General features: G+C 44.5%; 1 protein-coding gene across 1 annotated transcript in view; it reads left to right on the forward strand.

The window, feature by feature from the left end:
• Positions 1 to 25,996, forward strand: part of LOC144118574 (annexin-B12-like) — a 29,473-nt gene extending 3,477 nt beyond the window's left edge. The window contains exons 3-11 of the mRNA XM_077651481.1: positions 6,376 to 6,866; positions 8,754 to 8,829; positions 15,313 to 15,407; positions 15,526 to 15,730; positions 16,548 to 16,627; positions 20,891 to 20,947; positions 22,919 to 23,108; positions 25,822 to 25,880; positions 25,973 to 25,996. Of these exons, the coding sequence (XP_077507607.1) occupies positions 6,376 to 6,866; positions 8,754 to 8,829; positions 15,313 to 15,407; positions 15,526 to 15,730; positions 16,548 to 16,627; positions 20,891 to 20,947; positions 22,919 to 23,108; positions 25,822 to 25,880; positions 25,973 to 25,996 (1,277 nt within the window). The remainder of the gene's footprint in view (positions 1 to 6,375; positions 6,867 to 8,753; positions 8,830 to 15,312; positions 15,408 to 15,525; positions 15,731 to 16,547; positions 16,628 to 20,890; positions 20,948 to 22,918; positions 23,109 to 25,821; positions 25,881 to 25,972) is intronic.
• Positions 25,997 to 26,250: the final 254 nt, after the last annotated feature.

Below are 26,250 nucleotides of genomic sequence, written 5' to 3' on the forward strand. Positions count from 1 at the left end.
GAGACAGGACAGGAGACAGCACTTGTCTTATGTCCCTTCGTTTCACAGTTTTCGCTTCCAACTGCACAAAAAGTATGTTGGGAGAGTGGATAAATATTGAAAAGTAAAATGTACCAGCCCATGTCATGTCCCTACGTACATAGAGAACGTGTCAGTTTTGGGCGTGTTTATAATTATCGTTTCCTGTCGCTATGCCTTGAAGCTTGCGTCGAGATGATGCAAACATTTCTTTAAATTAAATTCTAAATTGTGAGGTTTAACGTCCCGAAGCGACCCATGGGCTTTGAGCGACGCCGTAGTGGTATGTTCCGGATAAATTTAAAGCACCTCGGGTTGTTTAGCGTGTGCTGACATCATATAGCACAGGGGCGTTATCTGTATTTCTCATCCACCGAAAAAGGGCCGCGGCGGCCGAGATCGAACCCTTGACTTTGGGACCAGTAGCCGAACATCAAAGTCACTGGGCCAACAAGCGTTTGAAAGAATCTCTTTATTATTATTCTCTATGTGTGGCCCAGCCATACCGAGACCTACGTTCGACTGTACGCTCTGCTTCATCTTGTGTACGACTGTTACTCGGCAAAAAAGACGAGAACGTGAGTGGGACAGGCGACAGTGCTTTTTTTTTTATTTGATACTGTAAGTCCCATCAAGGACTGTAACAGGAAGGGCTCTGAATGATACAGTTGTTGTACACATGTTGGTAGTAAACAATTTAACAATAACATATGGGAAAAATAGTTACAAAATCGGTTAGAGAATTCAAGTTGAGGTACAAATAATAGGCGGCAAACATGATGACAAGCATACCAAAAAAAGGAAATCGGCTAAAGTTAGTGTTGTATTTTCAATCTAGGCACAAACAAAACGGTAAAAGTAAACAGGGCAGAAAAGTGTGGAAAATGAGAATAACTACTGGGAAACAAACAGGTGATCTATAACCAGGGCACTGAACTCATCTAATGATGAGCTGTTAGTAATATCTATGTCTAGATTGTTTCATTCTCGTGTAGTTCGAGGAAAAAATGAGTATTTGAATATGTTAGTACGGAATGGAAACTCATTTAATTTGTGTGTGAGGTTGTGGCGGGTCGATCTAGTTTTCGTGGTCGTTATGTATTTTGTAGCGGGCACTTTTAGTTGGTTGTGTATTTTTATCAACAAAGCAACGCCTCCGCCTCGTGTTGGCCGATATTTGCGAATAATGACGTAGTTTGGGGGAGTTATTTCAAAGTCTGATGTCTTTGGTTAGCCAAGTTTCTGTTATGGCGATGAATTCTGGCTCAAAGTTTAATATTATCGATTCGAGGGGATCAAGCTTGTTAATTCTACTTCGAGCGTTAACATTAACGAAGCTTATTTTGGACACTGGGGGCGGCGTGGATGCAGGTTGCGCGTATCGGGGTCCTGGTTTTCTGGTTTAATAGAAGTGGATGCTATGGGAGACACCGCATTTTTTATTCATCCCAAAAATAAAGACGACTGTTGATCTTTAGTTTGTCATAAACCAAAGCCACTTTATCACCAGAGTCCTTCTTTGGTTTCCTATATTCCCATAGCCTCCGCCTAATGTCTCGAATTCGGGGTGAAAAATCTTCGCTGATGACGTAGTCGCTCCCCTTCAGTTTGTGACAGCTTCGCAAAATTTTTGTTTTCTCTCGGAAATCTAACAGCATTAAAATTATTGGCCTTGTTTTGTTTACCTTCGGTTTGCCTAATAGATAAATCCGTTCGATTGAGATCTCATCTAACTTTAAAGTATCCTTAATGACATTTTCGTTCACTGCCTGTTCCAGGGATTCGGAGTTTTCTTCTTCATCTTCTGGCATACCATACACGATGAGGTTAGATCTTCTGGATCGATTTTCTAGGTCATCTATTCTTAAATCCAGGGTTGACACTTGTTTTTGTAGGCTAGCGACTTGTTTAGTGCAGGCTGATACATTATTTTGAAGGCATGTTAGACGTCCTAGCTTTTCTTCGATCGATGTCAGTCGTTCTTCTTTTATAGACTTTATGTCGGCAGCGATTTGTTTTAGCTGTTCTGAAAGTTCTGACATCCCGGGCCCGGGATTTGTCTCGACATCACCGGCAAGCAATAGCAACTTTGCAAGGTACACTGTCATACAAAGCTTCCAGAAGTACCGCAGAGCACGGCAGCACGACAAGACCGCGCTCGCCAGAGCGAAAACATTTTCCAAAACGTCATCTTACCTGCACGTAGAAGACAAACGGATGAGCCATCTGCGTGTGAGCCCTGCTGCCGTGCCCTTTGGAATGCGGTGGCGCGTTGGCGGGTTTTATCCTCGGGAAGGGGGGTGGCGCTGCGCTGAACGGCTTGGAGAATTCACTTCCGCTGGAAGTAGACGATGATGGGGTCCCATCCGCAGGTTCCAGGGTAAAAAGCGGCAAAGTGCTGGCGTTCTGTAGCACATTCGCGTTGTGAATCACGAAAGGCCGGTTGAACTCTTGTTGTCCCGCTGGTATCAGCAGCAGGCCGGTGACGATCTGCACGTAGAAGACAAACGGATGAGCCATCTGCGTGTGAGCCCTGCTGCCGTGCCATTTGGAATGCGGTGGCGCGTTGGCGTGTTTTATCCTCGGTAAGGGGGGTGGCGCTGCGCTGAACAGCTTGAAGAATTCACTTCCGCTGGAAGTAGACGATGATGGGGTCCCATCCGCAGGTTCCAGGGTAAAAAGCGGCAAAATGCTGGCGTTCTGTAGCACATGCGCGTTGTGAATCACGAAAAGCCCGTTGAACTCTTGTGTCCCGCTGGTATCAGCAGCAGGCCGGCGACGATCTGCACGTAGAAGACAAACGGATGAGCCATCTGCGTGTGAGCCCTGCTGCCGTGCCATTTGGAATGCGGTGGCGCGTTGGCGGGTTTTATCCTCGGGAAGGGGGGTGGCGCTGCGCTGAACGGCTTGAAGAATTCACTTCCGCTGGAAGTAGACGATGATGGGGTCCCATCCGCAGGTTCCAGGGTAAAAAGCGGCAAAATGCTGGCGTTCTGTAGAACATGCGCGTTGTGAATCACGAAAGGCCGGTCGAACTCTTGTTGTCCCGCTGGTATCAGCAGCAGGCCGGCGACGATCTGCACGTAGAAGACAAATGGATGAGCCATCTGCGTGTGAGCCCTGCTGCCGTGCCATTTGGAATGCGGTGGCGCGTTGGCGGGTTTTATCCTCGGGAAGGGGGGTGGCGCTGCGCTGAACGGCTTGAAGAATTCACTTCGGCTGGAAGTAGACGATGATGGGGTCCCATCCGCAGGTTCCAGGGTAGGAAGCGGCAAAATGCTGGCGTTCTGTAGCACATGCGCGTTGTGAATCACTAAAGGCTGGTTGAACTCTTGTTGTCCCGCTGGTATCAGCAGCAGACTGGCGATGATCTGCACGTAGAAGACAAACGGATGAGCCATCTGCGGGTGAGCCCTGCTGGCGTGCCCTTTTGAGCGCTTTTCAGCGCTTTTTCAGGGCTTAACAGTTTTTCGTCAGTATAAGCAACTAACTAGGCCAAGAAAAATGCCCTCTTTAGGAGCAAATATCAGCCTTTGTTGTTTGGACTTCAATTATGTGCAGATGCGATAGTTGACAGTGAAGCAAGCTTCCACCGGAACTGCGGCCTATTGGGACTGATTAGGATTTATCGGGCTTATTTCCAGCCGACAGCAAGAGAAAAAATAAAACGAAAAAAGAAAAATCATATGGACATTCGTGGTCCTTCGTGGACCTTCGCCTGGAATGCTAGGACAGTGGAATGCTTAATCCCTAGCCCTATGTATATGTTCAGCTTGCTGTTTCCCATTGCTTTGTACCTGAAAGCGAGAAAGCTCTGTCGTGCTTGGGGATGAAATATTTGCATGTTCGAGCAAGATAAACGGTGTTGTGAGATAGCACGTAGAGCTACAGTAGTGAAAAAATGCAGGAGTGAGGAATGCAGTAAACGTTGTTAGGAAACAAAAGTAGGAAATGAAAGCGGTAGATTATTAACGCTATGGCGTCAGACCGGCTGTTTGGAGGGAAAGCCATGCGCGTTGTCACACTATTTCTGGATTGGGCGAAAGGGTTGTGACGTCGAACGTTTAGCCGTGGAATGATAATGTTTAAAACTCAAGTCAAACTGACTATGACGTTATAACATGACTGAAACGTCAATGTGAAGTTGTATAAGGGTGTAAAATAAATGACTTACGCTAAAAAGAAAATTGGGATGATTAGTGCGGAATGGAACCCATGACCCTCGGGTTTTTGAGTCAGACAGGCTAACCAGGGCACTGAGGTATGTTCGAAGGACATGGTTAAAGGGAAACTATACGTGTCTTGTGGTGTATCATGTGGTCCGATATGCCTGCTAATGAATGCTAATGAGTGTGCGTAGTTAGATAGAGGGACTGATTAATAAATAAGTAAGAAATAACCATCAAAGGTGTCACGTGGTAGCCATAACGCGGAGCTCAAGTGTCCCTACAATTTATATCTGCTCTCTCTCTCTCTCTCTCTGTATTTTTTTTCATGATACGTACATGTGTGCTCAGTATTGGTTTGACCACGCAGTTTGTGTAGTATTATTTTTATTCATTGCGTGTACGCAAAAACCTTCCCGTCGTCTGCCATGTACATGGTTCATGAGTCTTTTGCAAGCCCACATACATGATATAATGGCCGCGTTTGGGGGAGTTAGTTTTCCATGCTGAATCTAAAAGCGCAAAAGACAAGGACAGAGAAAAAGACAAACAACACGAGCGCTCGTGTAGTCTGTCTTATTCTGTGTCCTTGTCTTTTGCGCTTTTACGTTCAGCAACATACTTGGCTTTTATCCCAGGAATCCCACCAGTGAATACTGGAAAATAAAATATTAGGCTTAACCTGAAGGTAGTATTATACCCGTGCTACACGGGCGCTTCGAACGCCTTCCAACTTAATGTCATTCAGCAAGATTACCGAACTCACGCTGCTACACGAAATTTTTCGACGGCATTCGGTTCAGATGCCATTCGAATCGACGGAGCTTCGCGGAGACATTCCAGATTTTGGAATGCCTTCGAAACGCGAACACAGGCCAAGCCGGCCAATAGGCGTCGCCGCCGCCATCGCTTCGCCCCGCCCATAGCTGCGCGACTTCTTTCGGCTCTGTGGCTGCTCATTTTAATACCCGCTCCTCGCTTTTTCCTGCTCTTTGCTTAGCAAATAGCTCGTGTTCTGTCTACGTAAGTGCTTGATGGTAATACTACACCAATGAACATTTACCGCATGAGCATGAAATTTCTCCAGCAGTGCGCCGATGAGGACGGCTGCACTCATACTGTTGTTTGCATCGCTGCCTACGAACAGCTAGCGCTCGTTTTAATGACATAAAACGCATTCTGCGCTTTAGTTGTATTAAATAAGCGAATCTCTTTTGTACCGGTTGCACCCATGCTTGTTAACACAGTGCGACAATATGTGGGAGGAAGCGCCGATATGATCGCTCGACTGAGAAACACTTGACAGCTATGCTGCTGGCATCGCCTACGACCGGCGCTTGTCGCTAATTGTCCCGACTTCCTCCGACACGATCAGTAGTTTATTTTAAACTGCTTTATTCAGAAGTATGATTGCTGACCATTCGCGGTTATTGAAACGTCATAACTTGTTATCCACAAAATATCAACGGCGACGACTGCAGCTGGCCTTTAAGCAGTGCTCTGCGGTCTGGGTCACATCGGCGCTTCCCGTTCATCGTATGAACGCCCTGCGATGTGAGCAATAGTTGATTTCTGGTAACTGTCGTCAAAAGTAAACTCGTTGACCATTTGCATTCGCTAAAATTTGTGAATTCGCTCTTCACAACCTTCGAACTCACAGACGTAATCCTGCGGACTCACTAGGCCTAGTCGCCGCGGCAGGGAAGGGAGTCGCCATCGATTAAAATTAATTTGGCAAGCGCTTACAGCTGGTGAGTGTTCGAGTGTGCTCATAAAAATATACCCGTTAGTTTGACTTATTAACTGTATGGATTAGGTAGATGGGCGAATATATTCACACCGTCGCCCCCTCAGCGTGTTTTCCCACTGCCGACAGCCTGCCGAAGGCATGAAGGCTGACCGTCATCCGTTCGGATTCGTCGATGTCGTTGGCCTCAAAAGCTTGTCCTACTACAATCATATATGCTGCTGTTGACCGTGATAGTGTCTTTGTCGCACTAGTGTAACCACCGCCGCCTTCTTCATCGTACACTGAAAACGAGCTGAGGAAATTTCAAATGCGTTTGGAAAGTGTCGTAGCGCCGCGGAAGTCCGTCGAGTCCTCATGCCTTTCCAAGTCTCGAATGCCAATTGACTCAGATGTCATTCGAACGTGCCCGTGTAGCACAGGTATTACTTCGTTTTCCTCCAGGGAACGTATCATCGAGCCTGGAACCGGTTTCACCAGAGACTTACTACACTCCTCAGTCTAGCGGCACCCCGACGGACCTTTCTATTTCGGCAACTTTTTTGTCCCCCTTACCTGAGACATACTGCCCTCCCTCTCAGTCCAGCGGCCTCCCGCCGGAAGGCATTTCATCGCCAATTTCCTTGTCCCCCATACCTGGCCCCTTTCAGCACCGCACCTGGGGAGTGGCACCGACACCATTACCGAGATACTCCAGTGGCGTTTACCCGCCTTATGCCACTCCGCCCCTCAGTGCGCAGTCTATGTACGGGTCAAGAAGTGGATACAGTGGAAGCGGCTACTCTAGGTCTGACTACGCTGGCCCCGTGAGCGGCATGCCCTACCCTCCGACAACGCCCAACACAGCTCCGGCAAGGGACGCGGCCTACTACGAGACTTCTCCTAGGTACTATGACGGCACGGTGACCGGGACAAGCTGTTACGCTCCAGGAAAGGTAAGCCGCCAGTGAAGTGGCAAATCCGCGTCGGCAGAAATATTCTCAACTCCTCACTGAAAACTCCTTCTGTCTGATAAAAAAAATTGGTCATTCCACTGGAGTAAATGCAGAATTGCCACTGGAAATTTTCGCCCTCATCGAAGCACAGTACGACGCTAAGAGCGACGCGGAAGAAAAGTGTTCGTCTCGATGGATGCAGTTAATGTTACTTCACATGGACGGCAGTAGCTCTGAAATGGGTCGATCGGGACTAACGACCAAAACGGAACCGTTGTTGTTGGCGCTTCTTTTCGTCCGTCTTGCCCTCAGCGTTGGCGTTTCCTCAGCATATTGCAGTAAATTTGAAGAGGTGATCAGAATCAGAACGGACTGCCACGAGAGAAAAATGTGCAGCCGTTTATTCAGCGTGAATGAATGTCTGCCGGAAATTGTCATGCACAGTACATTTCCCCACGGCATTGCGCACTGTCTGACGTCAAAGCTTTGTCGGTTTTTGTCGGTGCGCGAAAAACAGTAGAGCACAGTGGTAGAGTGTGAGGAAAATGGAGGCCGACTTCTTAATGCGCTTTTTTTTTTAACCGTTTCAACGGTTGTGTTCGCGTGTTAACAGTTCTTGTTTCTTGCTGCTCTCCTCGCGGATTGTCAATAGCGTTCGGGATCATGAGAAGTGGCCCTGTAGCCAGAGATTGTTCTATTCGAAGGAAGCCAACCGTCTTTGAAGGCAGGGACAGTGGAGGCAGGTATTGCTGTTACCGCTTTTTCCATGTTTTGCTGGTTTGAGAGGAAAGATATTTGAGTAGTCACTTTGGACAAAAGATGTTGCCCGGAATGGAGCCGAAATCACGGTTTGCGCATATTGGGCGTGGTGGTCTACCTACTGAGGTTATGCAATATGTCTCCCTTGCTGCTTTCGAATGCACTATATGTTAACTGTAGCCTAATCCCGACACGGGTGCCCAGTGCCACACTAATACCCCATTTAAAAAGGCAAACGTTTGCAGTAGTCAAGTAGACGTAACATATAAAGGCGCGCGTCATTTGTTTTGTAGTAAGAGACAGCAACCTGCCCACTAGAGAGGTGGACAATGGGCTTAAAGAGGCATCCTGTGTAGTGCACTGTTCTTGTTTTCATCGGCGCGTCTCCGCCTCTCGTAAGTCAGTAGCAAGAGGGCGCTTCCTCCCGCCCTTCCTTCCTTCCGTGTGCAATCCATGTTTAAGCTGTGCTGCATCCTCAGCATCATTTTCCGGAGCGCGCAAGAAAGCCGATGATTACTACAGGCTGTTTAAAATGCTCAGCATTTACAACCCTTGAGCTTTCCTGATTGATCCCTAGCAGCCGTTATATCTACACAGAGATGGCCATATATGTCAAATAACTTACCGCTGCTTTTGTGCATGTATACGCTTCCGCCTATGGTAAGTGCCATTCTGCCAGCGTATCGCATGGTGAATGCGTCTTCTGATGCATGCATATACAAGCGACTGCTGCGGATGTCTTCAGGTAAATGGGTTGGTTTTCTGTGAGACAGAACCAATAAACTGCTTAAGTGCACAGCGACACTGAAGCAATGAGTGGCATCGCGGAGTGCACATGAACTATGTGATGGCGGCTATTTGAGATTGCCTTATTTAAGAGGATAACAAGGCTATTGGAGTTTTTTATGCGTTTGGAGTGTAGGCTTAGCGTTCTGCAAGGCAGGTCAGGCATCAAATAAATCTGGTGTGTCAGTTAATAGACATTCTACAGTGTCCCTTTATGTGCTGCTCCCAAAGACCTTAAAAAATGACGAGCATTATTTGCATATTTGAAAGGTACCGAAAAGTTGTCCAGTTTTTTTTTTCCTTTAATTCAAGAGCTAAAAGTTTATTTTGTTGTACCTGCAGGGAACCCTCAAGACGCACATGAATTTCAATGTCCAGCAGGATGTGGAGGCACTGAAAAAAGCCATGAGAGGATGGAGTAAGTGCAGAGACCAGCGCTTAACCGAAGAAACACCATTGGACGTAACGTGCCACATGTGCATTTTTCATAACTGTAATATTGCTCTGTTATTGGTGCGTCATCATGCTCATCAAGCATTGATTTTTCTACACCGCATGCCAGAGCCACCGACATGTTCACTTAATGGCAAACTTTCGTGGTACTGCGTGAGTTTTCATTGCCGAGTTTTGTCATAGCGTTAACTTACAGCGCTACAGTTACCGTAACCATCGGACGCTAGGCACGCACGTGTAGAACGTGCATAAGCAGTTTCTGCAGACGTAGCGACGAAAACAGTAGAGCGGTGGAGGAATTTAATAAGTCCTCAGCAAGCTCGTGGTGAGAATGGCTAGCTAGCGTATACAATGCAGGGTTATTGGTTGTGGCACACGGAAGTGTTTTCGTGATTCTGTTATAGGCTCGAAATTGCCGTCACCAGTAACTCATGATTTCGTGCCTTCAGATGTGATTATCATGCTTAGCCTGTTCATCTTATCGTTATTTTAGTAAAGTTGAAAAATGCGCGGTAACGCTATAATTAAAACAATTACGGGGCACTTTGGTGATGTAAACTGCGATGTCGCAAAAGCCGTTTGCGGTGTTGCTGCCCCTGTTGTAGTTTGTGTGCTGAAACTACTAATCAAAGACTATGCGATTGTTATGAAAATTTGTACAGTCGTCATTCGAGTGAGTATTCTTCGTTTAGCTTTATTTCAACTTGTACGATTTATACTACACAACCGATGGCGTCATCGATGACCTAATCGGTTTCATTGACACCTACAGTGTGACAGAAACACGACCGGACACGCTGGCGAGTACCAGGCTATATAAACATTTTTCTAGCGTCAAGTCATTAATCCGTTCTTTCATAAGCGTGGACTTGTCAACTTTCACCAGTTTTATTGACAGCTTGTGTGACAGAAACGCGAATGGAGACTCTGGCGGGCCATGAGCATATAAAGGCTTTCGTCTTAATATTGGTGGCAGTCATATTCCTCTAGTAGGAGCGTTACATTTGTGAGTTTATCCTTTATTGAAAGTTCTGGACAAATAAAAATAAGAAGATTAAACATTAGCAATGTTGAGCGTTCGAACAAGCAAGTAGCCTGTAGCTTACGAAGATGTAGTCCTACCAAAGAAGAGTCGAACGATTCCCGCAGGTCAGCGTACTGAACTCAAGAACGAGGCGGCAGATAACCCTCAATGAAGGCCCTCCGGCACACGGCGTCCAGCAATTTTCATGACGCCGTGGTCAATCGATTAAGCTGTGGCTCATATCCTTTCATCTGCCACCCCTAAGATATCCCCCGAGCAGATCAAAGGGATTCACTACGAGGTCATTAGCTGGAGGCTCACCTTTGAGGGGTATTTGCCGCTGCGTTCTCGAGCTGTATCCGGCTGTAGTGTCGTTTAATCCAAAGCCCGTAGGTTTCGATGCCACCACCGTGACAGTGACAACGAACCATTGCTGGAATGACCGTATCGATACCAATGACACGTTTTTTTTCAATATCCTGCGCTTGTCTTTTTATTCGGCTTTTATTTTTTCTGGTGTGACTACTTTATCGCAATTACAAATACAGCTTGTTCATGGAGGCAGCAAAGGGATTCTGCTGCGAAATAAAATAGATAGAGAAGGATTTGTGCTGCCTGGATGCGAACCTGAAGCGCCTCCAATTTTCGTTTTTTTTGTTGATAACGAGAAGAAAAAGAGCATTTAAAGAGGAAAGAGAAAGAAGGGAAAACGTATGTAGTTCAGCGAATGATTCGCTTGGGATCTGAAGTGGCAGACAAACCTTGGAGCCACTTGTCCTCCTTGTAAAATGTCTTGTTTGGTGAGAAAATATATTTTTTATTGTTTATTTGTCATCCTGAAAGCCTGTTTATGAGCAGTGGGCTTTCTAATAACGCCATCAACAGAGATCAACCATCGCATTTTGTGAGAAATGGTTCGTCATTCAGTTGTCGCCTTTTTGTCTGTTGGCCAGCCCCGCCTTTGATGCCACACGTGACGCACTAGGCAACTGCTAGACGGCAAAAAAGATGACCTTGGAAAGAATATGCTTCAAATTACGTCCGCGCAATTATCGTGAGAACCCACTTATTATCCGGCTAAAGAAAAGTGAAAGTTTTAATAAAGTTTAATATCAACCCGCTTACTGTGCGTTAGGGGAATTATCTCTTTAATCTGAACAAAAAATAGTTTTCTCATTAAAGTGAATGCTTACCGCGAAGTCCTATGTAGTGGCGTTTCGTGAGTCTCGCATAAATGTTTTCAGCTCATTTCCTCGATTTGAAAAAATACGGGCAGCGATATACCGTAGAGACCTAGGAAGGAAAAATCGGCAGTTTATCATTCTATGCTGCCCCTGTCGGCGCGTGATTTCATACTCAGTCAGGTGTGCTTTTCTGCGTTGAACTGAAAATGTTTACCAGACGCCTTCAATTTCTTCCGCCGATTTTCTAATATAGATTTCCCAGCTATCCTAAGCCAAAATTTAAAACTAAACCAGGGCGAGACAGGTGTAGTGCACTTCAAATTTGTCGTATGACCATTGTTGTGTTGCGTTGTGTTGGGTTTAATGGCGCATCCGAAGGTAAGGCAATCATGCGCCAAGCTCACTTCGACCGTTGTATTTAGTTACTCCAAGTATTTTTGTATGTTGTAATGTTGCATGATTTAATAATTAAAAAAAGACTTTTTAGCTATTGCGTTTATGGCGAAAATTCCGGTGCCAGAGTGTAGAGTGTGCAAAAAACGTGTAATTAAACATTTTTAATTTTCGATCTGTGCTGTACATTAGTTTTTTATTCGTTAAAGGAAACCGCGCGAAATATAAAAAAAAATCTAAGGTGACCATGTGCTTGCGCGCCGCGACAGTAGGGCTCTCAAACCCGGATGATCGAAACAGCGCTGGATGGTGCCATGTGGCTGTAAATCGCAATGGTAGTGCGAAATACATGAAGTAGATGACGCTGTTTTTGTCTTAAAAGGGATGTTTCCGGAAAGGAAACATTCGCGCATGTTTGAACTTGGTCTTCTCTACGTTTGCTGAGCACACATATCTAAACACTTGAAGCTGCCTTAGTTAACGCTCTTAAGTCGAACACTGAGGCAGTGTTGGCGGAGAATTTTTTATCCCGTCACATTCAAGGCATAATCGAACGCGGTTAATTTCACCAATTCCGCGTTTGAGAGCGCTGCTCTCGCAGCGCGCAAACCCATGGTCACGTGGGTTTTTTTTGATCTCTAGCGCAAATTTTGAAATCTCATCTACAGCTCACATAAAAAAAAACTAATGTTTAGACTTTTTTTGGCACGCTGTAAACTTTGGCACCATAATCTGCGCCAGAAACCCAACAGGAAGAAAGATATTTTTTTCCAAAATTTTTAGTTATTGAATTAAACAGAGTAAACACATACCCTTAGTAACGAAAGACAATGGCCAACAACACTGTTTAAGTTCAAACCAATTATCTTCCCTCTGTATATTTTTAATCTTTGGCTAAAGAATGCTGGGAGACGTGGTAGAATAGGCAAATTACAGCTTTTGCACATACGCTGGTGATTCGTGAGCATTAGTTTTTTGTTACCGAATTTAGGTGCAAATATCGCTTAAGCTTTAGTAAGAACTCGTGCGTTATACTTACGGCACCAAGCACTCGCCGTCAGGTCGGTGATTATCGGCCCTGCTTTCTCTCGCGGTGCTTTTGCCATATTTCGGAGGCCTTGCAAGATGATATGCTTATTCTAAAGAAAAACGCTCATCATATGTGTAAATGTGGATTCCATGTCGTTTATTTTAAGAGCGAGCACCATTTAGCGGTTCTCAACGTGCAAGTTCTACAAATGAGTGACCCACGATGCCGCACTTGCCACGACCGTTGTTAAGCAGAAATCTACATTTAGATTAGACCAGTTGGTTGCAACCGAAATATTGTGCAAAATTTTATTTCAGTGCACGCTCAAGAACATCAGTAGTTGGAAATTATCTCCCGGTTCCTTTTTACTATGGCGTGCCTCACGACCCTCAGTCCGTCTTCGACACTTCAGAGTCAGTCAATAAAGCCGCGTATTCAAAGAGCCTTAAAGTATTTGTCCTCATTTATATTTCGTGAATTAGGCTCTAAATATGTATTAAAATAGTTTAGTTTGGTTTAGGGAGTTTAACGTCCCAGAGCGACCCAGGCTGAGAGGTACGCCGTAGCGAAGGGCTGCTGAAATTTCGACCACCTGGGGTTGTGCACTGACATCGCACAGTACACGGGCCTCTAGAATTTCGCCTCCATCGAAGTTTGACCACCGCGGCCGGGATCGAACCAGAGTCTTTCGTTTCATATTAAAATAGTACTTCATGAAATTGTGGGGTAGCCCTCGTTACAAAAGACAATGAAATGAGTAAATCCTCATGACTATGAAATTCGATCTTTCGGGCTAGAAGTCACGAAGTTGAAATGTTCTGGCCCTTTTTTACTTTCACTAAAATGAACCGGCCGTGGTTTCACGATTCTCAGAGAAACCTTACCTAGCCTTCAGGACACATGCCTTTCTAGCTGACTAAGCACTATGCAGCTTTTGACACTGTACTACGTTTTAATCTCCTGTGGAAAAGCAAACGCCATTCTGAGAAAAATTCTTGCTATTTTAATTGGATTGCTAGTTTTCTTTCACACCGCTCACAGATTGTTTCCTATAATTCGACTAACTCCTGTCCTGTAGAAGTATTAACTGCCATTCAAAAAGGGTCAGTGATTGGCCCTTTATTATTTCCAATATACATCATGGACTTGCCTCGTTATGTCACATCACAAATACGCCTTCATGCGAATGACTCTTTGTTATGTGAAGTAATTAACACACCAGATGATCACCTGCAAATAAACGCCTCATTTACTAGTTTTTGCTCCCGGTGTAATACATGGGAAAAGAAAATAAATTTCAATAAACAATAATGACACCTTTCACTAGCTGTACTTCGCTTTCGCTGTTTAATTACGACTTTAAGAATTTTCCATTGCGTAGGACTTTCGAATAGGAGTATCTCAGTGTTATATTCACCACTAACAAGTCCTGGACGAAAAATATTAATTTCATTGGTACTAAAACACTAAAAACGCTTGAGTATTTGACGAGAACGTTGGCTATAATGTACCAAAAGAAACAATTAATGTACAAATCCTTAATTCGTCCCGTAATTGTACGCGTCTCCTGTCTGCAATCCTCACAAACAATTTGAAATTGATGAAATCGAGAGTATCGAAACGAAACCTATCACGTTCATATATCATCGATATGATCGCTATTTTTCACCTTCTTTTGCCGTGTCCGCTTTAAACCTAACCCCTTTGTCCGTGCGCCGTCAGGTGGATTCACTGTAGTTCTTGCACTGCATTGTCAATTCACTTTATCATGCTACACCAAATGTCTATCTTACGCCTGATATTCTCCGATCAACAAGGAGTCATCACAACCTTAATGTTAAGCCATACTTCGCCCGTACTAATATATCATACACAGCTTTTTTCCTCGTATTATAGAACACTGTTGCTTAATTCCTGGCATAACGCGGTCTCTTCCATTAAACTTACTTTTAACAGCTGTCGCTGCCACATCATGATTTCTTTGTGTCGTGTTCATTGTGCATTGCTTCAATTCATTAGTAACAGCCTATCACATTGTTCGAGCTTTTTATTCAAACTTGATTGATGTAAACTTTTTGTTTGCGTGTGGCACATTGCCGTTTTGTGAACTGTTAACTCCACTCCTAAAATAGCCCCATAGGTTCTGCAGTATGTAAAAATAAATAAGTAAATGTCTCTCGTTAATCTCCTTGATTTTATTAATTAGTGTGTTGTGTTTATGCAATCTGCTATGCCTGTAAGATGTTATGTAGTTGTACTTCACATCTGTCACTGCTTTTCTTGTATAAAACGATTGTGTTAAATTTATTAACAAGTTGTTTGTGTACAAGCTCCGTAACGTGTTTTGTTTAGTGAAGTTGCTTTCACCATCGGCCAGTGGCAATGGTAATCAAAAGGTGGTGCCGCTCTTATTTTTTTCTTGCCTTTCTCACGTCAACTAGTTTTTTTTTACTCAGACAAGCGGGCTAAAATGAAGTTGACTACTTCATAAAAAGCGTAGAACTGGGGTTTTAGACTCTCCGAATGTGAACGTTAACAATTTTGGTCCCATTTCTATGGTTAATTTCTGTGCTAACTGCCGACAGAATGCGTTTCTTTCCTTACTACTTTTGCCGCCTTCAGTTTTGAATGACGTACTCACAACTGTTAATGTCGCACAACTTTATCACCTGGGGTGTTCTAGCAGGACACCTATGCTGAGTAGTTAGCAACGTGACGCACGAGACCAACGTGCAGCAGTTGTTGTTGTTGGCTGGTTAGCAACGTAAACGAGTGTTAGATCAATTGATTCACTGAATTGTCTTGTGTTAATTTCAGCTACAGACCACGCGGCGATCATTGATATCTTGTGTGCACGGTCGGAACCCCAGCGACAGGAGATAGTCACAACATACAAGCAATCGTTTGGACGTGTAAGTTTTCCATTCAGATTTCTGCTTGCTTGATAAACCGGAGCTGGAAGGAGCTTAATGTAGAGAGAAAAAAAAGAAAAGAAAGATATCGGGGATGGCCTTTGTATGACCATCGCAGGACTTGGTGGAGGACGCGAAGTCCTCCTTCCGCGGTGACCTCGAGGACATCATTGTGGGACTGCTGTATCCGTTGCATGAGTACCTTGCTCGCGAGCTTCGGAAGGCCATCGCCGGTCTGGGCACGGACGAAGAGTGCCTCGTTGAGATCCTCTGCACGCAGAGCAACCAGGACATCAGGCTCATCAAGGACCATTACCAGAGAAGTGAGCCACTGAGCACTAGACGCAGCCGTCGACTTTGCGGGTGCTTTGCGTGTGCCTTGGTTTCTCCTTTCGCTCTCAAGTACGGATTTACTGTCGGGGCACTTTGATCCTACCAGACACGAAACTCCTCACAGACCTCATGAACGCCCAAACTCGAAGGTTAACAGGCTGGCACGCGTCCTGTAGTATTCACAGGAAAGTACGCATAGAATGAACAGAAAAAAAATTACAAGCCTTCCCCAACTGAGTTTGCTCAGCCCGTATATGTCGCCACCATTTGTCAACCTCCTAAGGCTTGTCATTGGCAATGGCCGGATTTTCAGACGGAATTTCGTAGCTGGCAGGATTGAATCAGAACTTTGGTCCGACGCACCACGTCCATGGGACGGTGGCGTGAGTGACGCTTAGCTCGCAGTTTTTTTTTTTGTTCTTGCACTCGTTGTGAATTGTGTTTGTGGAAATATTTGGATGTGTTTGGCAAATTGCATTCTCGAATGGCTGCAGCGCAAGGGCAATTTCCGAGTGAACTGCGCGCGCTTGGGACGCTGAAGGCAAGAGGCAGCATATTCACATCTTTTTTTTTTTACATTTATCACGTGGTATTCCTCAGCAAAGTGCGAAAAAGGTTGCCTACTCGGTAAAAATGTAGACATCACTGAATGCTTTGTTGCAACATCGAGTTAAATTTGCTTTTAATAGCACGCGATGCTGCTCAGCATCTCATAATACAGGCTGCTGCGGGTTTTTTTTTTCTATTCAAAGATGACAAAACGCTCACACACAACATCACGTTTCGTGAGATTTATTTTATTTCCAGTATTCAAGAAAGACTTGGAGAAGGACGTCATTGGGGACACATCTGGTGCTTTTCGGCGCCTTCTGGTCTCGATGTGCAATGTAAGAATAGAATACATATTTAAAAACAACTAACTTGCATGTTTGGTCGTTACTGTGCAATACTACTACTACTACAACTACTACTACTAATAATAATAATAATAATAATAATAAGAAGAAGAAGAAGAAGAAGAAGAAGAAGAAGAATAAGAATAATAATAACTATTTTGTCACCGTCAATAGTAATACACGCGAGTCAGGCTTGTCTAAGCCTTTAGATGGCTTGTAGGACCGTGCCTAAAAATATAGTGACAGAAAATATAAATCATGCGTTTGTAGGGAAAGAAAACAAAATAACAAAAATGAAAAAGAGAACACTAAAAATTAGTAATTCCATTCAAACGAAATCTGAAAAGAGCATAACAGCGCATATTCTAACAAGGCGAAACAGATTTGACTCAACATTAACGAACGTTACCATTCGTTCTTCAATATTTTTCTCAGCTTCCCTCTAGAAGTGGCCGTAAAGATTTCATGCGGCAGTTCGTAGAGAGTAACCGGAACATTAGCGCAACGCCTGGCCGCAACATACCTGGTGTTTGACCGAGGAACAATGTAAATCTTATGTTTTTCTTAGTTGTCTTCTCGAGGTAGTTTCCTGTTTTAATTCACTGTATCATTAGTGCTTAAGGACAACTGTATCAATGAAAGGGTTAGGCACACAGGTCGCTTTACTAGAACAAAAAGAACACATCTTAAAATCAGATTGAAAGAGGTAAATCTGTGTTAGGGATATTCATTGATCTCTCTAAAGCGTTTGACTCTATCAATCCTCACATCTTAATAAACTTCAGCGCTACGGCTTTCGTGGACAATCGGATTCTATTATAAGCTCCCACTTGGAAAACCGGAAACAAATCGCCGTCATAAACGACGACCTCTCTTAACTCAATACGCATCTGGTCGAGTGTCCCGCAGGGAACTATATTAGGACCTTTTTTTATTCAACATCTACGTAAATGACATTGTGAACATTGATACAACCGCTAAATTTATCATGTACGCGGATGATACCAGCATACTACCAACAGGTAGCACTGGCGGTGAACTTGTCGGTGCTGCAATAGTATTGTTTGCAGAATTGGATGAGTGGACGGGTAAAAATAGTCTACAAATTAATGCAAGCAAAACAAAAGTTGATTTCTTTCGAAGTACGAACAAACGAATAGCTACAGAAAAGACATCTATTTAAACACTATTCCTCTAGAAATTACTTCCACTATTAAGACGTTAGGGGTTATTTTCCAGGAAAGTATGCCATGGGGTGCTCACCTAAACAGTATGCTAATACAGCTGGCTCAGGTAATAGGGTTAGTATTCCGCAATCGTTATGTACTGCCACCAAATATTCTTAAGCTAATCTATAATGCCTTTTTTGATCTCCGCTTAATTATTGTCATTTTTGTTTGGGCTAAAACGACCTACGGAAACTTGCAGAGGCTTCACAAGTTACACAAACAATAGTTGAGAGAAATAGAAAATGTGCCTTTTAATTCACATACATATCGCTTGTTCAACAAATACAACATATTCCCTGCTACTAAATATTTTGATTATGATCTCTGGAAGGCTTTTAGGGATGAAAAGGCAAATAACGGTTCACGTCTACATAATCTAGCCAGGGTACAAGAAAATACTGCTACACGCCAGACACGCCACGCAGAACTTTGGAAAGTGAAAACCTTTAAACAGCCGTTGGCCTACAAACTTTACAAAACAAGTTACCCAGACTGTTAAACAGATTACATTTCGCACATATTCAGTTTGAAAAGATGAAATTCAGAGGACTTCGGAAGTATTTTATTACACAGTAAATGTTTCTCTGCCATTTATATGTTTTCCTTGTCGGGTTTCTCATTCTAGATTTACTTATTTCATTGAATGTTGTTAAAACAAGCAATGAATATAATTTATTCATTACCTAACTCATCACCATTCCACTCCTGCTTGCTGTTATTTAAACTGCCTCAGGAACCTATTGCTTGCTCCTTTTTTGATTGTTTCGTTTGCTTGTTTGTTGATACAAACAAATGAAATGAATCATACATTCTTGTGTATAAACCTGCGTTTCTTTTAAAGTAGTTATTAATCTGCAGTTTCTTATGTCCGGAAGGTTCTTCCTGTTTTGTATGTAATGTGCCATGCCTTGCTGTAAAGTGTATAGGGGGGCCGGCGGCCTTGTTAAGCTGGCCTAGGAGGCAGCTCTTGCTGCCACTCTCCCGTGTCATATCATATGGCGGAAATAAAGATTATTATTTAATAAGGATGTGAAGTTTGGTAGCCCTAGTTTAGGGAAGATATTTTCATCTGACGAAATGGGTGTGTTATAAGTAACCTTTTCACATACTACTACTACTGCTACTGCCACTACTACTACTACTACTACTACTACTACTGCGGCTGCAGCTACTCCTACTCCTACTACTATTACTACTACTACTACTACTGCGGCTGCAGCTACTCCTACTCCTACTACTATTACTACTACTACTACTACTGCTACTGCTACCACTACTACTACTTCTGCTACCACTACTACTACTGCTACTACTACTACCACTACTACTACTACTACCACCACCAACCACTACTACTACCACTACTACTACTACTACCACCACCAACCACTACTACTACCACTACTACTACTACTACTACTGCCACTACTACTACTACTACTACTACTACCACAACTACCACCACTACTACTACTACTACTACTTCCACTACTACTACTACTGCTGCTGCTAGTACTACTACTGCTACTACCACTACTACTACTACCAATACTACTATTACTACTACTACTACTACCCCTACTACTACTACTACCACTACCACTACTTCTACTGCTACTACTACTACTACTACCACAACAACTCCTACTACTAATACTGCTACTACCACTACTACTACTGCTACTACTACTGCTGCTGCTACTACTACTGCTGCCACTACTACTTCTTCTACTAATACTACTACTACAACCACTACTACTACTACTACTACTGCAGCTACTACTACTACCACTACTACTACCACTACTGCAACCACTACTACTGCTACTACTGCTGCTGCTGCTACTACTGCTACTATTACCACCACTACCACTAATACTACTACTACTACTACTACTGCTGCAGCTGCTGCTGCTGCTACTACTACTAGTACTACTACTACTACTACGACTACTACTACAACTACTACTATGACTACTACTACAACTGCAGCTGCCACTACTACTACTACTACCACCACCACCACCACTAATAATAATAATAATAATAATAATAATAATAATAATAATAATAATAGCCTTTATTGCCATCAACATCATGGGGGAGGTTGGGGAAAAAAAGCTGGACAGCTTGACTGGTTCCCGCCCCCCCCCCATATAAAATACACAATTGCTTCCACAAAGGGAGAGAGCTAAGCGGACGACAGAAGACAACATTTCAAAACTAAGCGCAGTCATAACGATCATGAGAAACGAAAATAACACGTAATAAAACAAGTTATCATGAATCAAAATAAACAACGTAGTATCAATAGTGAGGCCTATTTCTACATACAGAGACAATTGTCGTGCTATCGCATTCACATGGCTCTAGACATAAAGAAAAACTACAAATGCATATTTACACGTAGAAAGGTGTATATTTCAAGCCTTTACATACTACATACTACATTATATTACATACTACTACTACTACCACTAGCACCACAACCACCGCCACCACCATCACCACCACCACTACTACTACCACTACCCCTATCACCACCACCACTACTACTACTACTACTACTACTCTTAATACTGCTGCAGCTGCTACCACTACTACAACTACTACTATTACTCCTACCACTACTACTACCACGACCACCACCACCGGCACCGCCGCCGCCACCGCCACCACCACCACCACCACTACTACTACTACTACCACAACCACTACCACCACTACTACTACTACTACTACTACAACTACTACTAATTATTATTATTATTATTTTGTCACCGAGACAGGAGGTCGGTCTAAGCCTTTCGAGGGCTTGTAGGCTTCTATAGCGGTAATATTAATAACAGCAATAATAAGCGCTCAGCGGCTTTCAAAAGCCGATGGCGATGGCCGAATCGCCGCTCCGAGGAAGTCGAAGTAATAATAATATTCTACTTCCTCGGAGCGACTAGGCGGCCACCACCATCGGCTTTTGAAAACCGCTGAGCGCTTCCGCGTTTTCGCCCTCGCATTTGTGTTGCAGGCCCAGCGTGAAGAGAACACACCTCTGGATCCAGTGCGGGCGCGCAACGACGCCGCTGTGAGCTCCATAATTCTCCTGTGAAAAGAAGTCCCACTGGCGAGTTGGGCACTTCCGGTTGGGAATTCGCGGGTCCTGTCGTGAACCTCAAAATCGCTGAACTATAACTCGAGTTAAGAAGGGCGTGGAAATGACCATTCGTGCTTAGATCATTTCTTTTCTTCGCTGGCAGTTGTTACCCGCAAAACGAGGTCTTGTATATCCTATGCGCATTCCCTAAGCCCGATTTTCTCAAAGTAGCGCTCCTGAAAGCTTGTTTGGCACTTACGCTGTGAAGAGTTTGAAACGAAGTCTTTGCGGCGGTTGTATTTCCTTTCAGTATAACGCGCTTTAGGTGAAACGCCCAACATAGAGCGTTGTTTTCTGTTTTCCCACACATAAAAGATTGGACAAAACTGTATAACTTTCTTCTATTTCACGCTCAGATCATCCTAAAAGCTCTCATGTTTGAATTGCGTTTTAGAGCTTCGCGCATGTTATTATTTGATGCTTTTATGTGCTGTAGGTACTGTGACGAACTTTGCGTCCTCCATACGCCTGCAGTACTTCAGATTTTTCTGTTAGCTTTCCTTGAGTTGTCTTCAGTCGTTTTAGAGTACGTTTGCGAAATATTAAGGCGATTTACTCGTCTTTCACAGTAAAATGCGCTTCCACACGCACGGGGCTTGTTACATTGGTAAACAAATCTAAACGAGCACCATTTGAAATCTCCAAGGTATAAAATTGATTGAAAACTAAACATTTTGGCAGATTTTTGCCTGTCTGGTTGGGTTTGAAGACATAATAAACTGCACATCTCCAACAAAAAATTTTAATTTTAACCCCATGTTTCAAAGCCGACTCGGCTCTTTCATAAGGTGTTACTGAGGGCAGTGTCTAGCGTCTGGAGGGGAGGAGGGGTCAAAGGAACGACGGCTGTGATGCGAAAGGCGTGCGGCAGGAGGAAGGTGAGGGGGGTTAAGGCTGTTATCACCTTGTCGCACTCCGACGAGGCGGTCAATGGCGACTATTTTCATTGAGATGTAGATGTGCAAAATTGATGTTCATGGCGTCACCAAGCAATGGTCACAAAACATTCACGCATGACGTGCTCGACGGATCCCGCAAATGCCACTGTGCATTCTACTAGGGAAAATCCCCCCTCCCACAAAAAAAGGAACGTGAACGATCGCTAGGGAACGAGGAACGTGAAAAAAGTCGCCATGCAGCCGTGACGCCAACTCCAAGTGTAGTGTGATGGAACTTCGGAATGTGTTTGCCTACAAGCAAGAGAATATAAATAGTTCTAGAATACAGACAAAAGTGTGTGAAACGAAAAGTGTACGCTAGTCATGGTGACGAGAAGAGGATTTGTCTAAGCGGGAGTTGGCGTATAGAGGAGCACACGATTGTGGAAGTCCTCGAAGTTCGTGGAGCAAGCATATAATATTACTTCCCATGCAGGGCATGCAAGCTGCTGTGCAGTCATACTCACAACGCCTGGAAGCTGTGATTAATGTAAAATACGAATAACCTGAATGAAAAACATTGTGTTATGTTGCAGGGGCCAGTAAGCAAGTGCTAGCAAAGAACCCTTCAATCTCGATTCGCTAAAAATGGTAAAACGGTGTTGGGACATTTATGACGCACCCCGCAAATGCGTATAAATATGATTTTGGCGCTGTATTTTCTGAAAAGCCTCCCTTCGCCCTTCACTGCTATAGTTTGGCTGTCAAAATTCATTCCTTTGCCCGCGCATTCTTTCTGCACTCAAGGCAATGAAACAACAGATAAGCCTAAATAGTAATCACATACGAGAATGAACTCGGAGCTATGGAATATATTTGGGTGAGATGAGCGGCCAGAATATGTGCACAAAGCAGCACTTCGGGCGCCATAGGATTCCGCCTAGCTCAAACCTGGGGAAGGAGTTGACCCTGTTTGTGCGCCCGAGACTGTGCAGCTTCGCTTTCTTCCCGCGACTGCCTGCAGGAGCTGCACAAAGCAGGAGTGCAGCGCTGGGGAACGGACGTGTCGGCCTTCAACCGCATCATCGCCACTCAGAGCTACGAGCAGCTGCGGCTGGTTTTCCGTGAATACAACGCAGTCGCCAACCACACTGTGATGGAGGCCATCAAGAGCGAGATGAGCGGCGACCTCAAAAACGGTTTCCTGGCCATCGGTGTGTACTGCTCGCCTGCACGTTCGGCGCCTCATAATTTCATGTTGACAAAAGGAACCCCGCATTGAACCTCGGTGGATTAAACTTTCCATGGAAGGCGTAATGAAAAAGCTGGAGGCCATGAAAGCCTGCTTTCACTTCCGATGTGCAGTAATTTAGAGTCCGTCCATTCGTGCATGTTGCTACGCTACGCTTCATTGCAAAATGTTATTTAGCCCACATCTGTAACCCATTTCTGTAGGGGGTGCAAACCCCGCCAAGCCGAATTCATTTGGATTTTTGTCTGTACTCCCGTCATCTTTACATGTATATATGTAAATAAAATTGAATTGAATTGATAAAAATTGAATCTCTGAGGGAGCCGTAGTAATGCGCAGAGAATTGAAAAAACAATCTCGTGGCAAGAGTTCTGCAGAGGCCGCCCCAAAACTCAATATCCGGCAGTACTTAACTGGGAAACTGGAAAAATTGCAGCGCAGCAGTAACAAATACGAGACGAGAAGGACGCAAACACAAGCGCTGACTAACAACTGTGTTTTATTGCTCTGAGCCAGCCTATATAAGAACTAGCTTACAGGCGCGCATGTGACCCGTATGAGCGAGGAATTGCACATACTTCAGTGTTTCGGTGTCAACCACTGGAATTAGAAGTTTGCTTTTCTGCCCACGCATGGCGTGTTAATCTTCAAAATTTTATATTTTGGGTCATCACCCTGTTTGGTTTTGAACAAGATGCCTCCGGGGTCTTGCGCTTCCTGAAGGGGGTTACAGGGTTTTGCTCCGCAAACGCTTTCCGAACCCTGCGCATTTGTTTGCGTCATGAGCGATGCCACCATAGAGCGAGGCGATTCGCGACTGGCAACTAGGTGCCGGTCGCATTGTCGGAAAACGGCCCTAGCTGGCGGCCTTGCTTGCCTCAAAGTCGGCGAACCTCGCGCTCATACTGTCAGAGCCTTCGGATATGTATCGAGCTGCCTCAGGTCATTTACATCCGTGTTTTGCACTTGTGTATATGTGGTCTGCCGTCCTATACAGATGTCCACACCTTTCTATACAGCGCTCAAGCCACACCTGCCGTTGGTCCCTGGGTTCGAGATAGCTTGTCGCTGCGCGTGCACTGAGCGTACTACGTTACTGTTTCGCACCACAGTTGCCGATTTTTGCTGTGAGACTCGGCCGCCGCCTGGGACACCTTTTTGAGCGACGTCCAGGAGGGGTGGAGCGCCATGCCAGTTGCGCGTATTGTGCGCGACGCAGCATGCAGTGAGCATTAGCGCTTTCGCCCGCCGTTATAGTCAGCACCTCCAGTAGCGAACGGAGCGCAATGCAACCGCGCCTTCTCTCTTGTGACACGATATAGCTGAACACTCCATGCACGCTCAACGACAAACAGAGGAGGCTACGAACAAGCTGCCTTGAGCCGGTAGGCCAACGGCAGATGTCGCTGATGCAGCGTAGGGCACGCCACTCGCGCGCTCTTTGGACAGGTTTCTGGGCGTCTGTCCTTCTACTGCATTTACGTGCCTTACGATCTTTCCGGTGAACAAACGATTAAATGATAGCGGCACTTAACTGGTAGGCATGAGGGGTCCTCTATTGATACTGGTTGCGGTCTCTCAAAATGAACTCCAAAAGGAATTCGTACAGGCCAGGAGTCGCTCCGCCGTGCGTGGGTTCATTTTCTCGCTAACCAAGGGCTTACCCGTCAGCACGATGGCAAGACGGGCGAGTTGGTGATACATATATAAAATATCGCAAAAGACGAGGGCAACAAGGAAAGAAAACAACAGCACCAGCCATAACTCACAACTGAAGGTTTATTCACAGGAAGCAAGGAATATAAAGAGGGCAAACAAACAAGATAGCAAAGCTAACAGACGTGTAGCTACGTGGAGTCGAGGAAACGAACCTCACTGCCATGCAGGCGTACGGACGGGATGCTAACGAACAATCTAGTTTTTTCTTCGTGTAAAAAGCCTCCATAATCTCCCTGGTTAACTGTGTTGTGTGACTGTACAATGCATAAATGTGATGGAATGTAGGGAAGCAAGATTTGCAGTCTCTAACATGATCGACTAGATTAGTCAGGCCAAGCTAGCTGCTATCGCTCTTTTTGACAAGTTGAAGGTTCGGGCTAGTGGGTATGCGTTATGATCCATAGCGCAGCAACAAAACTGGGGAAAAACACAAGCGCTAACGCTCAATTTAGCGCTTGGGTTTGTCCGCTGTTTTGTTGCTGCGCTATGGATTTTAACGCTTTTTTTGGTTCGCCAGTTCTATGTCTTGTGGTTAACTGTTGCTACGGGAACGACTTGTATCTGCCTTTTTGATAAATGCAAGGATGATGAGAGAACTGGGCGGCGGTGATTGAAAGCCAAGGTGTTGTTTATGGCATGCCAAAAAATTTGTTTCGCGCCTACATATTTATAAGCTGGCGCATATGTTTTCTTTCTGTCAGTGAAAAGAACTAATCAATGGTCTTGAACATTCACAGTGGTCCATGATAGTCGAAATAAATTTATTTATCCGGTTAGAACGAAAACGCAGCTGAGCTTGTTTTCGGCGGGCTTGATTCAGATCTTCATGGGCGCTGATTAAGAATACCATTTGCGAGTGTACTCGGCTGCCCATAGGTTTAAGAAACGCGTGCGGCATGTTTACTTGCAGTTGATACATGGTGACATGTTTAAATCTGGCCCTTTTTTATTTACAGTTAAATGTGTCTACAGTCCTCCCTTTTATTTTGCGGAAACACTGTACCATGCCATGAAGGTGAGTTGTTATAACTTCCTTTACCAACAAATAAAGCTAAGTATTTGAAATGCAAATTAGCATTATGAATATTCGTTTTCTGGCATCATCAGCGCTCGGGCGAAGCGTCAGTCTAGTATTACTTCAGATTTGGCCAAAGCATGGCGAGCAAAGCTTAGCCTTCCTCGCCATAATGCCATGCACCTAACGGCTGTCAGCAAGAAATCATAGTTGCGTTGCCCCCACTCTTAGAGCTGCCATTTCCCCCTCCCCCTGAAACTATACTCATGGCATGAATCTAGTGGCGTGCATTTAGATTTGTTCATCAAGCGCAGATGAAGCAAAGAGGTGTTTCCGTCGGTCGGAAATTAGTCGTTTAGTCAGGCCAAGG

Source organism: Amblyomma americanum, chromosome 1 (assembly GCF_052857255.1).
Source record: "Amblyomma americanum isolate KBUSLIRL-KWMA chromosome 1, ASM5285725v1, whole genome shotgun sequence".
In the NCBI taxonomy this organism is placed as follows: Eukaryota; Metazoa; Arthropoda; class Arachnida; order Ixodida; family Ixodidae; genus Amblyomma; species Amblyomma americanum.